This window comes from Balearica regulorum, chromosome 29 (assembly GCF_011004875.1).
Source record: "Balearica regulorum gibbericeps isolate bBalReg1 chromosome 29, bBalReg1.pri, whole genome shotgun sequence".
Taxonomy (NCBI): domain Eukaryota; kingdom Metazoa; phylum Chordata; class Aves; order Gruiformes; family Gruidae; genus Balearica; species Balearica regulorum.
In genome coordinates, this window is record NC_046212.1 from 1 (window position 1) to 13,087 (window position 13,087).

Consider the following 13,087-nt stretch of genomic DNA (forward strand, 5'->3'; position numbering starts at 1 on the left):
GACCCCTGGCCCCCCAGCAGGCCTCCACCACCTGCGAGCCTCAGCCCTGGCTCCCCGTAAGCCCCAACTCCGGTCCCCAGCAGGCCCCGACCCCCAGCAGACCCCGACCCCCAGCAGGCCCCGGCCCCCAGCAGGCCCCGACCCCCAGCAGGCCCCGACCCCCAGCAGGCCCCGACCCCCCCCCGTAGGCCCCAACCCCGGTCCCCGCTCACCCGTTGGCACTTGACGAGGTGGTAGGGCAGCCGGGACACCCGGACTTGGTGACTTTTGTCGTAGGGACACTGGACGAGCGCCTCGGGGTCCATGGCTGGGCACAGGCCCGGGCCCGGCCCGGCAGCTCGGCGCAACAGACTCCCAACGGGCCTCGCGCTGTGCCGCGTCGCCACGGCAACGGGGCCTAGCTTCCGGTGAAGCCTGCGGGGAAAAGGGGGGGGGGGCGCCTGCCGCGCTCCGCTGTCGCCATGGCAACGGGGCCGACCGACCGCCGCGGGGCGCCCGTAACGCGGCTGGGTAGGCCCGGGCGGTGCTCCAGGAGCTCAAACGGTGTTACACGGGCCCCAGGAGGTGTTATATGAACCCAGACTATGTTATACGGGCCCTGAGTAGTGCTATAGGAGCCCCAGGTAGTGCTATATGAACCCAGACAATGTTATATGAGCCCTGGGTTGTGCTATATGGGCCACGGGCTGTGCAATATGGACCCCGAGCTGCGTTATGTGGGCGCAAACAACGTTACGTGGGCCATGGGTGGTGCTATGTGAACCCAGGTGATGTTATATGGACCCTCAGTAGTGCTATATAAGCCCCGGGCTGTGCTATATGGACCCTGGACAGCGTTATATGGGCCTGGGCAGTGTTCTATGGGCTCTGAGCCACGTTATATGGGCCTAGGAAGTTGTATATGGGCCCCGGTGGTGGTGTATGGGCCTGGATTGTCTTGTATGGACCCTGGGTGCTGTTATAGGGCCTTGCATGGTGTTATACGGACCTGGGTGCTGTTATATGGGTCGCGGTTGGTGGTCTAGGGTCCTGGGTGCTGTTGTAGGGCCGTGGCTGGTGCCGTATGTTACCTGGCTGCGGCCAGCGTCACGTGGTGACACCCGGCGCTATGTGGTCCTGGTGAATATAACACGGCTGGGACTGGTGCTGTATGGCTGTAGCCAGCACAAACCCGGCTGTGACGATGTCACCTCCACAGCTGGTGTCATATGGCCATGGACGGTGTCATCGGGCCATGGATGATGTCATCGTCGGGCCAGACCTACGCGGCCGTGATGTCACACAGCCGTGGTGTCAGGCGCTGGCGGTGTCACGGGGTGGTGGCAGCGATGTCACGTGGCGGTGGCCCCAGCTCAGGGCCCAGCCCAGGAAGCCCAGGAAGGGGAAGTTGGGTGTTGGGGCCCGATCGGGGACCGTGGGGGACACAGGGTGGCCCTCTCCCCACCACATCGCTGCCATGTCGCTGCCCTCCGTCTACCAGAACAAGTTTGCCGAGAAGCTGACGATCCTCAATGACCGGGGACGGGGTGTTCTGATCCGCATCTACAACATCAAGAAGGTGGGTGCGGGGTGGGGGTGGGGCTGGGTGCCTGGGACCCCTGAGGGGGACGGGTTGGGGTACAGGACATCGGGGTACCCCACCCCGTCTACTGGGGAAGAGCCTGGGTTCTTCCTGGAAGGAGGGTTGTGAAGAAACGGGGTGGTGGGATCGCTGGGTGGGTTCTGATGGGGGGGGATGAGCCCAGGAGGGGGTTTTTTGGGGGGGGATGAGCCCAGGAGGGGGTTTTTGGGGGGGTCTGACGCTGAGGGGATCCCCGCAGACCTGCTCCGACCCCAAGACGCGGCCACCCTTCCTCAGTGACAAGGCCATGGAGTCCTCCGTCAAGTTCATCAACAAGAAGTTTCCTCACTTGGACGTGCGGAGCAGCACGGTGAAGGACCGGGGTGTCCCCTCTGTCCCCAACCCCCTGTGCCTCCCCATCCCATGTCAGCCCTACCTGGACGTCAGCTCTGTCCCCAACCCCGTGTCACCCCACCTCCAGTGTCCTCACCATCCCCACCCTGCGTTGTCCCACCATCTGGTGTCCACACTGTCCCCCACGTGTCACCCTGGTCCGTGTCACCTCACCTTGTGTCACCACCACCTGGCTTCCCCTCCATCCCTCTCCCTTGGTCATCCTGCCGCTCCTTGCTCCCATGTCACCCCACCCCGGGTGTCCCCCCTGTGTCACCCCACCCTGAGCGTTCCCTTTGTCCCTTTGCAGCAACACTTGGGACCAGTGCACAAGGACAAGGGGGACATCGCCCGGGCGTTGGGACCCTTCTACCAGTCCTTCCTGGATGTCCTGGAGTTCAGGGTGAGCCGGGGTGTGTGGCGGGGGGCAGAGCAGGGTGCTTGGGGGGCAGCGGTGGCATTTCAGACCTTGGCAGGGACAGCAGTGACACAGCCCCTTGTCCCCTCCCTGCCAGGACCACGTCTACGAGTTGCTGAACACCATCGACGCTAGCCAGTGCTTCTTTGACATCGTGAGTGGAGCGTGGGGGGTACCTGGGGGGTATTTTGAGGGTGTCACGGCTGTGCCCACGTGCTCACAGCTGTCCCCTCCCCAGCACGTCAACTACGACTTCACCAAGAGCTACCTGGACCTGGTTGTCACCTACGTGTCCCTCGTCCTGCTGCTGGCCCGCACTGAGGACCGCCGGCTGCTCATCGGCATGTACCACTGCGCCCACGAGATGAGCCACGGCACCAGGTGGGTCGGAAGTTCCCACCGAGGCTGTCCCCACAGACTGTCCCCGCTGGGGCTGGCCCTGAGGACCATCCCTGACCCCCCATGCCACTGTCCCCGCAGTGACCCCAGCTTCACCCGCCTGGGACAGATGGTGCTGGAGTATGACCACCCCCTCAAGAAGCTGACGGAGGAATTTGGGCCGCACACCAAGGTGGGACGGGAGCTCCTGAGGGTCCTGTGAGCCAGCAGGGCTGCATCCTGCCCCGATCCACCCCATGGCCACCCCTTGATGTCCCCCTGTCCCCCAGGCTGTCACCAGCGCCCTCCTGTCCCTCCATTTCCTCTTCGCCCGGAGGAACCAGGGGGCCGAGCAGTGGCGCAGCGACCAGCTCCTCAGCCTGCTCAGCACCGCCGGTGCCATGCTCAGCCCCGCCAGCTCCGACACCGTGAGTGCCACCGCACCGCGGGGACCAGGGCAGATCCCGGAGGAGGCTGCGGGAGGGCTGAGGGCGGTGACACGGTGACACCTGTGTCCCCAGATGGCCTGTGAGTACCTGTCCCTGGAGGTGATGGAGCGCTGGATCCTCAGTGAGTCCTTGCGGTGCTTGCGGGTCCCCAGCCCCACGCGGGCACAGTGTCCCCAGCCCCACGCGGGCAGCCTGGCTCCCGGTTTGGGGCCGTCCCCGTGCCTGCTGCGGGGCCGGCAGCGCGGGCAGCCCCTGCCTGCCTGATGATTGTGCCCGCAGTGGGGTTCCTGGTGTGCCCGGGGGCGCTGGCCTCGTCCCCACAGTGCCTGGAGCTGTGGCGGCTGGCACTGCAGGGCTCGCTCTACATCACTCTCCTCCGCGACGAGGCCCTCCAGGTCCACAAGGTCACCGAGGAACTGTTCAGCAGCCTCAAAGGGTAACGGCCGTGCCAGCGCTGGGGCCGTGGAGGGTGCCAGGGGGATGCCGCGGTGGATGCCAGGGGCTGGGGGCTCTGCCAGCAACTCTGTTGGGTGCCAGGGGCTGTGCCGGGTGCCAGGAGACTTCACGGGGTGCCAGGAGGTTGTGCTGGGTGCCAGGGGCTGGGGGCTGTGCCAGGGGCTCTGTGGGGTGCCGGGGGCTCTCCTGGGTGCCGTGCTGAGTGCTGTGCCTGGCACTGCGCGGCCGTGACTCTCTCGCAGCTACGGGAAGCGAGTGGCCGATCTCAAGGAGTGCAAGGAACACGCCGTGGCTCACAGGTTGGGGACCTGGAGGGGGGGACAGCAGGTCTGGGGGGACTGGGGAGGGTCCCAGGGGTCCTGGGGAGATGGGAGGTCTCAGGGCATCCCAAAGGATTGGAGGATCCTGGGGGTCCCATAAGTACCAGAGAGCTGGGGGGGGTTCCAGGGTCTCCTAGGGGTGCCAGCACCCTGGGGGGTGGCTGGGGTGCCCCAATCGGGTCCGCACTGGCCCTTCGCCACAGCCCCCACCTTTGCCACGTGGTGCCCGTGATGTCCCCACTGGATGAGTGGGGTGACTGGGGGAGTCGGTTGGGTGGCCCTGACCCCGACCCTCACCCTGACCCCCCCCCCCGCAGCGGCTCCCTGCACCGGGGCCGGCGGGCGTACCTGCGCGGGGCCGTGCGGGAGCTGGAGGCGCTGCTGGAGGATCAGCCCGGGCTGCTGGGACCCAAGGTGAGCATGGGGGCAAGGGGCAGGATTTGGGGTGCAGGGGATGCGTGGGTGCAGGGTGTGGGGTGAAGGGGGGGGTGTGGGTGCAGGATTCGGGGTGCAGGGGATGTGTGGATGCATGTTTTGGGTGCAGGGGGTGTGTGGGTGCAGGGGGCTGGGTGCAGGGGGTGTGTGGGTGCAGGGTGTGGGGTGAAGGGGGGGTGTGGGTGCAGGATTCGGGGTGCAGGGGATGTGTGGATGCGTGTTTTGGGTGCAGGGGGTGTGTGGGTGCAGGGGGCTGGGTGCAGGGGGTGTGTGGGTGCAGGGTTTGGGTGCAAGGGGCTGGGTGTTGGGGCTCTGCATGTGCATGGAGATGTGAAATGGGTGCAGGGAGGGTCTGTGGGTGGGGGTGCCAGCCCGGTGCCATGCGGTGGCAGTGCCCTGGGCCATCGGTGCCAGCCCAGTGGCAGTGCCTGGTGCCCTCTAACCCCCGCTCTGCTCAGGCCCTCTTCGTCTTCATGGCGCTTTCCTTCTGCCGGGACGAGGTGAGCTGGCTTGTGCGGCACGCTGAGCACGTCACCAAGACCAAGACGCCCGAGGATTTCGCTGACAGGTAGGCATGGCATGTGGGCACCGGTGCTGGGCAGGGCCGCGGGGGGCACCCCCAGCGGTGGGCAGGCCGGTCTCACGGTGAGGGCTGCCCTGGGGAAACGCTGGGGTGCCGTAGGCACAGCTGGCACCGGCGGGATTTGGCGGGCACAGGCTCTGACCGGTGGCTCTGGCGGCAGCTACATCGCAGAGCTGCTTTTTCTCATGGAGCAGCTGCGGAGCTTGGTGCGGCGGCAGGTCAGGGTGCTGCAACGCTACCACGTCCAGTACCTCGCCCGCTTCGACGCCCTGGTGCTCAGCGAAGTCATCCAGGTACCGCGGGGCACTGGCAGGGGCTGAGCTGTCCCCCCTGTTGGGCCTTTCCGTGTCTCCTGCACCCTATCCTGGCCGTCCTTCATCCTGTCCCCATCCCCGGCCCCGCAGAACCTCTCCGTGTGCCCTGAGGAAGAGTCCATCATCCTGTCATCCTTTGTCAGCTCCCTCTCGGCTCTCTCCGTCAAGGAAGGTATGGTCCATGTTCCCCCTGGGAACTGATGTACCCCCTCCCCGGGAGCCCTGCAGCAGTCCTGGACCACGCTGGGCACCCAGGCACAGGCTTGTGGGGACAGTGGGGAGATGGCAGCTCCTGCGGGTCCTGTGGGTGGGCACTGCCACCCCAGACTGGCCCCCCCTGGACCAGTACCTCCAGATTAGCACCCCCAGACTGATACTGCCCTCAGCCCCCTCCCCATGGCCAAGTCTCCCCACGGTTCTGTTTCCCCACAGTTGATGACAAGGAGCAGTTTGATTTCACACCGCTCCGCCTGGACTGGTTCCGGCTGCAGGTGCTGGCCCTGTCCCTGTCCCTATCCCTGTCCCTGTCCTTGTCCCTGGCCCCATCCCAATCCCCGTCCTTGTTCCCATCCTTGTGCCCATCCCCTTCCCTATTACTCTCCCCACCCCTGTCCTTGTCCTCGTCCTCTTCCCCTACCCTGTCCCTAAGCCCGCTGTCCCCCCAGGCCTACACCAGTGTGGCCAAGGCCTCGCTGCCACTGGGCTCCAACCCCGACGTGGGTCGCGTCATGAACCTCATCATCTTCCACACCAAACTGCTCGACTCCCTGGAGGAGCTGCTGGCCGAGGCCTCCGACCTCTCCGACCTCTGGTGAGTACAGGAACCTGCTCTGCCTCAGTTTCCCCACAGTCACGGGGCAGGAGGTCACCCTGGTTGGACGTCTTTGAGCCACGTTCTGCACCCCGGCACGCATGGAAACGTGACGGGTGTGGGAAGGGATGGAAGTGTCTGGGGGGGACGTGTCACCCATGGGAGAGGTTGGGTGACATACACATGGACACAGGGACAGGGACGAGACACGTGTGGTGCAGGAACGGCGTGTCCAGAGAGACGAATCCCCTCTCCTGCTCTCCCTGCCCCCTTCTTCTGCCCTCACCCCTGCAGTTTCTACCCTCGGCCCGTGGAGAAGATGTTTTTGGCGACGATGGAGGAGCCCTCGATGCTGCGCTACAGCATCGCCTTCCCCCTGCTCTGCGGCCACTTCTCCCACTGCGTCCACCCCATGTGCCCGGAGGAGGTGGGTCCCGCTACCCAGGGGGACACGGGGGATGCGGGGACACCGTGGCTGGCTGCTGCTACCACACGTGGGTAGGGGACAACGACGGCCTCATGGCCTCGAGGCAGCTGGTGGCACGCTGCAGACGCTGCCGTGTGCCACGTGCCGTGACGGTGCCGTGGCTTTCCCCCCGCAGTACCCCCACCTGAAGGCCATAGCGCTGGGGATGTGCAACAAGTTCCTGGAGGAGATGGCCCGGCAGGCCAGCGCCTGCATCATGGATGCCTGCGCCGAGCAGCACAACCTCAGCGAGCAGGTGAGGGTCGCGCCTCCAAGGTCTCTGTGGCTTTTGGGGTCTCCATCACCTTCAGGATCTCTGTGGCCTTTGGGGTCTTTGAGGTCTCCAGGATCTCTGTTGTCTTTGGGGTCTCCATGGGCTCTGTGGCTTCCAGGGTCTCCGTGGTCTTTGGGGTCTCCGTGGCCTCTGAGGTCTCTGTGGTGTCTTTGTCCCCTGGGACCTCCAGGTCTCCAGGACCTCCATGGCCTCCATGTTCTCCAAAGCCTTGGCACAGCAGAGGCCATGGGGGAGAACATCTGGCAGGGCATGTCCCCAGCTCCACCCTGGGGACGGTGACTTCTGGTCCTGGAGGCCCTGGTTGGGCTGTCCTTGGTGCCGTGGCCTGTGGTAACGCGCTGCCCGTGTCCGATAGCTGCTGCCCAAGCACTGCGCCTCCACCGTCAGCAAAGCCCGCAACAAGAAGACCCTGAAGCAGCCGGCCAAGAAGGGGGAGCCCGAGCGGGACAAGCCGGGGGCTGAGAGCCAGAGGAAGGACCGGACCCTGACCACCAAGTGAGAGCCACCCGGGTGGCTAGCGAGGGTGGGCAGGGGGCTAGTGGGGAGCGGTGGCCACCAGACCTCGGGCGTGGGCATGGTGTGAAGTGGGGGCACGGTGCGACTGTAGGATTGTCCCCACGGGGCTGCGGTGCGGCTAACGGTGCCTGTCCCCCCCACCCCAGCATGGACAAGCTGCACCTGACGCTGGCCGAGCTGTCCCTGAGCCTCAACCACGTGCCAAACTTCACCATCTTCGAGCACACGGTGACGCCGGCCGAGTACCTCAGCAGCCACCTGGAGACACGCTTCACCAAGTAGGGACCGCGCTGGGGACGTGGGACATGGCGGGGCCAGGGTGGGCCGTGGGCATTGCCGGGGAGGGGACACATGGCCACGGCTTCCGGACAGCCTCTTCTCGTCCCCACAGAGCCATCGTGGCCATGGCCGGCTACAGCCAGGCCACGCAGGAGGTGGCCCGGCCCTCAGAGGTGCTGGTGGGGCTGAGCGCCTACACGAGCTTCATCCAGTCGCTGGGGCATTTCGTGGGCTTGGACACGGGGCGCATCATCCGCAGCGTCCTTCTGCAGCAGACGCAGCCCCGTGACGCCGCCGGCGAGCAGACGCTCACCACCATCTACACCAACTGGTGGGTGCCACGCTGGAACCGGCGCCCTCCCTCCCTCGTGGGAGGTGGCCCCACGGTGCCGTGGGTCGCCGTGGGTGGCGGTGCCGTGGGTTGCGACGTCGGATGGTGGCAGCAGCTCGGTGTCCGCAGGTACCTGGAGGCCCTGCTGCGGCAGGCCAGCACCGGGGCCATCGTCCTGGCCCCTGCCCTGCAGGCTTTCACCACGGTGCCCCGGGAGGGCGAGCCCCCTTTCAGCGCCGCCGAGTTCTCCGATGTCTCAGGTAAGGGATGGAGGATGCTACAGGGAGGGGGGATCGTCACCCCCCCCCCGACCCCGTTGATGTCCCCATCCTTGTCCCCCACCCTGCAGAGATGCGGGCGCTGGCCGAGCTCATCGGGCCATATGGCATGAAGTTCCTCAGCGACAACCTCATGTGGCACGTGGGCTCCCAGGTCACCGAGCTGAAGGTAGGGCTGGGGACCAGGGCTGCGGTCGGGGGAGGGCTGGCGGCTTGCTGGCCAGTGTGGAGGGGGGGGTGGGGGGCAGAGTGGCCGGGACACCCCAGTCCCCGCTGCCACCAGCCCTACGTCCCCCGCAGAAGCTGGTCAACGAGAACATGGACACGCTGGTCCAGCTGCGCTCCAGCTCCTGCAAGCCCGAGCAGATGGCAGCTCTGCTGCCGCGGCTAACCTGTGAGTTTGGGGGGAGCCAGGGTCGTGGAGGGGGAGCGTGGGGCTGGCACACGCGCGTGCATACACACACACACACACACGCGCACACACACCACCGCTGACCCCTCTCCTCCCGCAGCGGCCGATAACGTCCTGAAGCGCATGACCATCATCGGGGAGATCCTGAGCTTCCGCGCCATGGCCCAGCAGGGCCTGCGGGAGGTGGGTGCCCCCCACCCCACGGGTCTCTTGCCCCATGGGACCCCCACCCACAGGCCCTACCGCCCAGGGAGGGGTCAGCAGGAGCCCTGTGAGCATCCACCTTCTTTCTGCAGGTCTTCTCCCACCACTGCCCCTTCCTGATGGGCCCCATCGAGTGTCTGACAGATGTTGTCACCCCCGACACCGACATCCAGGTGGGCACGGAGCGGGACGGGGACAGGGTGGCACCTCCCGTGCTCGGGACAGCTGTCCCCAGGCAGGGCTGGTCGCTGCTGTCCCGTACCCACCGTGTCGGATGGCACTGCATGGTGCTACGGGGCACTGCGTGACGTTGCCTGGCACCGTGTGGCATTGCGTGGTCCCCCGCAACCCGTTTCACCCCGTGTCCCCAGCCCCGAGCCTGCGACGTCCCTGTTGTCCCCCCCGCCAGGTCACCCTGAGCATCTTCGAGCTGGCCTCCGCCGCGGGGATCCCCTGCGAGATCGACCCCGCGCTGGTGAACGTCCTCGCTGGCAGCAAGACGGGTACCGCCATGGGCGGCTGCTGGGGTCGCGGGGCGCTGTCCTTGAGATCTGTGACACTGCCACGGACCCCCAGCCCCGTTCACCTTTCCCCACCCTGTGTCACCTTCCTGGGACCCCCGGGATCCCCTCCTGGTCCCCCATCTAGTGTCACCTCCCTCCCCGGCAGACGGCTCGTCCCCGGAGGAGGACTACAAGGTGGCCTGCCTGCTCCTGGTCTTCGTGGCCGTGTCCCTGCCCCTGCTGGCCTCTGACCCGGCGTCCGTCTACAACACCGAGGTGGACGGTGAGGCTCAGCCGTGTCCCTGGCACCTTTGTCCCTGTGTCCCCAGTCCTGGCTGCGTCCCCCTGACCCCACAGTTCCTCGGTGTCATACCTTGTGTGTGCTGGGACCTCCGATGTCCCCGGAGCCACGGCTGAGCGTTGGTGGGGACAGCAGGACCCCAGGACTGGTGGGGCTGGTGCCAAGGGAGATGGGCACAGCAGAGGCCCCGTGCTTTCCCCAGCCGCCCCGTGTCCCCAGCCTCCTCGTGTCCCCAACCTCGCCGTGTCCCCAACCTCGCCGTGTCCCCAGCCTCCCCGTGTCCCCAACCTCGCCGTGTCCCCAACCTCCCCGTGTCCCCAGCCTCCCCATGTCCCCAGCCTCCCCGTGTCCCCAACCTTGCCGTGTCCCCAACCTCGCCGTGTCCCCAACCTCCCCGTGTCCCCAACCTCGCCGTGTCCCCAGCCTCCCCGTGTCCCCAACCTCGCCGTGTCCCCAACCTCCCCGTGTCCCCAGCCTCCCCGTGTCCCCAACCTCGCCGTGTCCCCAACCTCGCCGTGTCCCCAACCTCCCCGTGTCCCCAACCTCGCCGTGTCCCCAGCCTCCCCGTGTCCCCAACCTCCCCGTGTCCCCAACCTCGCCGTGTCCCCAGCCTCCCCGTGTCCCCAACCTCCCCGTGTCCCCAACCTCGCCGTGTCCCCAACCTCGCCGTGTCCCCAACCTCCCCGTGTCCCCAACCTCCCCGTGTCCCCAGGCTATAACAACAACATCCACTGCCTGGCCAAGGCCATCATCCACGTGTCGGCCGCCCTCTTCACTGTCCACAACAAGAACATCGAGACCCACCTCAAGGAGTTCCTGCTGGTGAGAGCGGCCGGGGGCCACAGCTGTGCCTGGCGGGGAGGGGGTGGGCACCCTCCCGGGGTGGGCGCCGTCCCCAGCGCTGATCAGGATCCGTCCCTTAGCTGGCCTCCGTCAGCCTCCTGCAGCTGGGCCAGGAGACGGACAAGCTGCGTGCCAGGAACCGCGACTCCATCTCCCTGCTCATGCATCTGGTGAGTGGCGGCGGGGCCCCGGGGTGCTCCTGGGTGGGCTGTGGGGTGCTCCTGAGTGGGCTGTGGGGTGCTCCTGAGTGGGCACATCCCAGTTCCACATCTCCGCAGGGCTCCAGCTCTGCCCAGGCTGCTCCCCAGCCGGCTCCGGGTGCTCAGCCCTTGCCCAGCTCTGGTTGGGCCTGGGGGGCCGGATCCAGCTCCGACACCCCTGGAGAGAGGCTGGGCTGGCCGAGATGGGGGGGGGGGGGGGGCGGGATTGGTATTCAGGGAGCGCTCGCCCTCACTGAAAAACAATTTAAATGCAAATATTTCGATCTGGAGCTGGGGCACGGGAACCATCCAGGGAGGGAGGACCCAGTGTTGCCGAGGAGGGGCTGGGGGCCAGCTCCCCTCTCTGGCAAGGGGGGGGGAAACTGAGGCAGAAGCGGGGGCTGCTGACAGCGTGTGTGTCCCCTCTCTCAGATCGTGGCGGAGTCGTCCTTCCTGACGGTGGACATGCTGGAGACCTGCTTCCCCTACGTCCTGCTCCGCAACGCCTACCGCGAGGTGTGTCGGGAAAACCTGCTCAGCAGGGTCCCCTCGCACTGACCCCTGCCCTCGCGTGCCCCCTCCCCTCGAACCGCCCTGTGCCAGGACCCCCAGGTCCTCCCTCAACCCCTGGGTGCCACCACCCTGTCCCCAACCCTCCCCGTCCTGTCCCCCAGCCATCGCCGCCTTCACTAAACCACTTTCCCCCCCGACGGCTGCGTCTGACTCGTGGCTAGGAGGGACCCAGGGAATATTTGGGGCTGGCTCTGCCCTAGCACCCCAGGGTGGGGGTCTGGGCGCGTGGGTCCAGCTGAAATAACCTCCTGTGGGTGCCTGGGGGGGAGGTTCGGGGGGGTCTGGGGTTGCCAGGGACCTTGGGGAGCTGGGACACGGAGGGACTGGAGCTGCTGGCAGGATTTACCAGCTTTAATTAAAGCTGCTGCTTCTCAGGGCAATGATCCTGGCCGGCCCCGTGCCTCAGTTTCCCTTCTCCCACCCATCCAGGGACGTTTCAAGTCACGTTTCCGCCCCCCCCCCCCCGCCTCCTTTCCCCCATCTCAGGGTGTTTATTTTTCTCCCGTGCAGCATCTTGGGGGAAAATTAATGGGGCGAGGGAAGGAGGCGGCGAGGCGGCCGTTGCCATTCTGCTCACGGCCGGCTGCTCCGGCATGAGTCACCGGCCATGCCGGGCAGGGGGGGTGACGATGGCTGCCACGGCCGTGAGCCCCCTCGCCAGACCCCCCTCGCCAGAGCCCCGTGCTACCGGGGCTGGGGGAGGCCAAGCGTGCGGCCCCGGCAGCCAAACTGAACCGCAACCTTGATCGCGTGGCCGTGCTGAAGCGTGCGGCCGCCTCGTCCGGCACTAATTGCTTTATTAATTCATCTGGGCGGGGGGGGGGGGATTAAAAAACACTCCGGAGCGGGCTGGACTCCTCCACTCCCCCCTCCAGTTGTGCTCCCGGGGGGCTGAACTCCCCCGAATTAACGCCCAGAACCACCTGATTATTCCAGATTGCTGCAAAAGTCTATTTTCGCGCTCATCAATCACGATATTAAGCAGTAACGAGCTCCCGAGGCTCCCCGCCGGCAGCGCGGCTTTGTCTCGCGCGCATCTCTGCCCACGGCCTCTCCCGCGCCCGCCGCCCCCCGCGCGCCCCGGCCCCCCACCCCAGGCTGCTCCGCACCGTGGGGGTCCCTGTCTTTGTTCAAGTCGCTGCCCCCAGCCCTTCTCTGAGCCCCCCAAAAGTTTGGGGACCCCAGAATACCCCCCCAGCGGGGTGTGGGAGCTCCCGCACCGTGTGCCAGGGCTCGCAGCCCACCTTGGTGACCCCGGCATGCGGGTGGGGGTCCATGGGTGCCCCTTGCACCCACAGAACACCCCACCGAAGCGGGTGAACCCCATGGGAGGGGGTGCAACCCCCCATTTGGAGGCTAACCGGATGCATCCCCGGGCAGCACCCATGGGTGCTAGCTGGCAAAGGCCAGGAGGTGACGTGGCCTGGTGGGCTGGGACCTGGCTGAGCCCCCCGGGGCTGGTGGGCCAAGGTGGGGGCTGGGGGACGGTGCCCCGATGGGGGGTGGGGGGGTGGGGGGGCCCACCTGGCCCCCCCGGTGCCGGTGCGGCGGTGGGTGCTGCGCACACCTACGGCGTTACATAAGGGCTTATTAATATTCCCCGGGGGCTGCGGCTCAGCGCGTGCCGCGGGAGGTGGCGCGGGTGCTGCCGTGCCCCCCCCCCCCCCACACCCCCACACCCCGACTTGCTGGGACCCACCCGGGGCTCTGGGACCCCAATATCCCCCAGCGTGCGTCCGGAGCCCCCCAGGCCCTCGGCTTCAGCCGC

At 66.8% G+C, this 13,087-nt stretch overlaps 1 protein-coding gene across 2 annotated transcripts; it reads left to right on the plus strand.

Annotated features, from left to right (window-relative positions):
- Positions 1 to 1,355: 1,355 nt before the first annotated feature.
- Positions 1,356 to 11,456, plus strand: NCKAP1L (NCK associated protein 1 like). 2 transcript variants are annotated; one of them, XM_075737741.1, is made up of 31 exons: positions 1,356 to 1,558; positions 1,821 to 1,931; positions 2,265 to 2,357; positions 2,470 to 2,526; positions 2,611 to 2,753; positions 2,853 to 2,943; positions 3,041 to 3,178; positions 3,272 to 3,320; positions 3,479 to 3,635; positions 3,898 to 3,954; positions 4,293 to 4,389; positions 4,869 to 4,978; positions 5,154 to 5,286; positions 5,398 to 5,479; positions 5,740 to 5,798; positions 5,973 to 6,118; positions 6,413 to 6,545; positions 6,721 to 6,840; positions 7,235 to 7,374; positions 7,542 to 7,673; positions 7,787 to 8,005; positions 8,135 to 8,265; positions 8,355 to 8,452; positions 8,584 to 8,677; positions 8,796 to 8,878; positions 8,992 to 9,072; positions 9,309 to 9,402; positions 9,569 to 9,685; positions 10,416 to 10,525; positions 10,627 to 10,716; positions 11,179 to 11,456. In XM_075737741.1, exons 1-31 carry the CDS (start codon positions 1,457 to 1,459, stop codon positions 11,302 to 11,304), a joined length of 3,393 nt encoding a protein of 1,130 aa, XP_075593856.1. In that variant the 5' UTR covers positions 1,356 to 1,456; the 3' UTR covers positions 11,305 to 11,456. The 2 variants fall into 2 exon arrangements, with proteins under 2 accessions (XP_075593856.1, XP_075593858.1); XM_075737743.1 differs by having other exon boundaries at positions 8,587 to 8,677.
- The last annotated feature ends 1,631 nt before the right edge of the window (positions 11,457 to 13,087 follow it).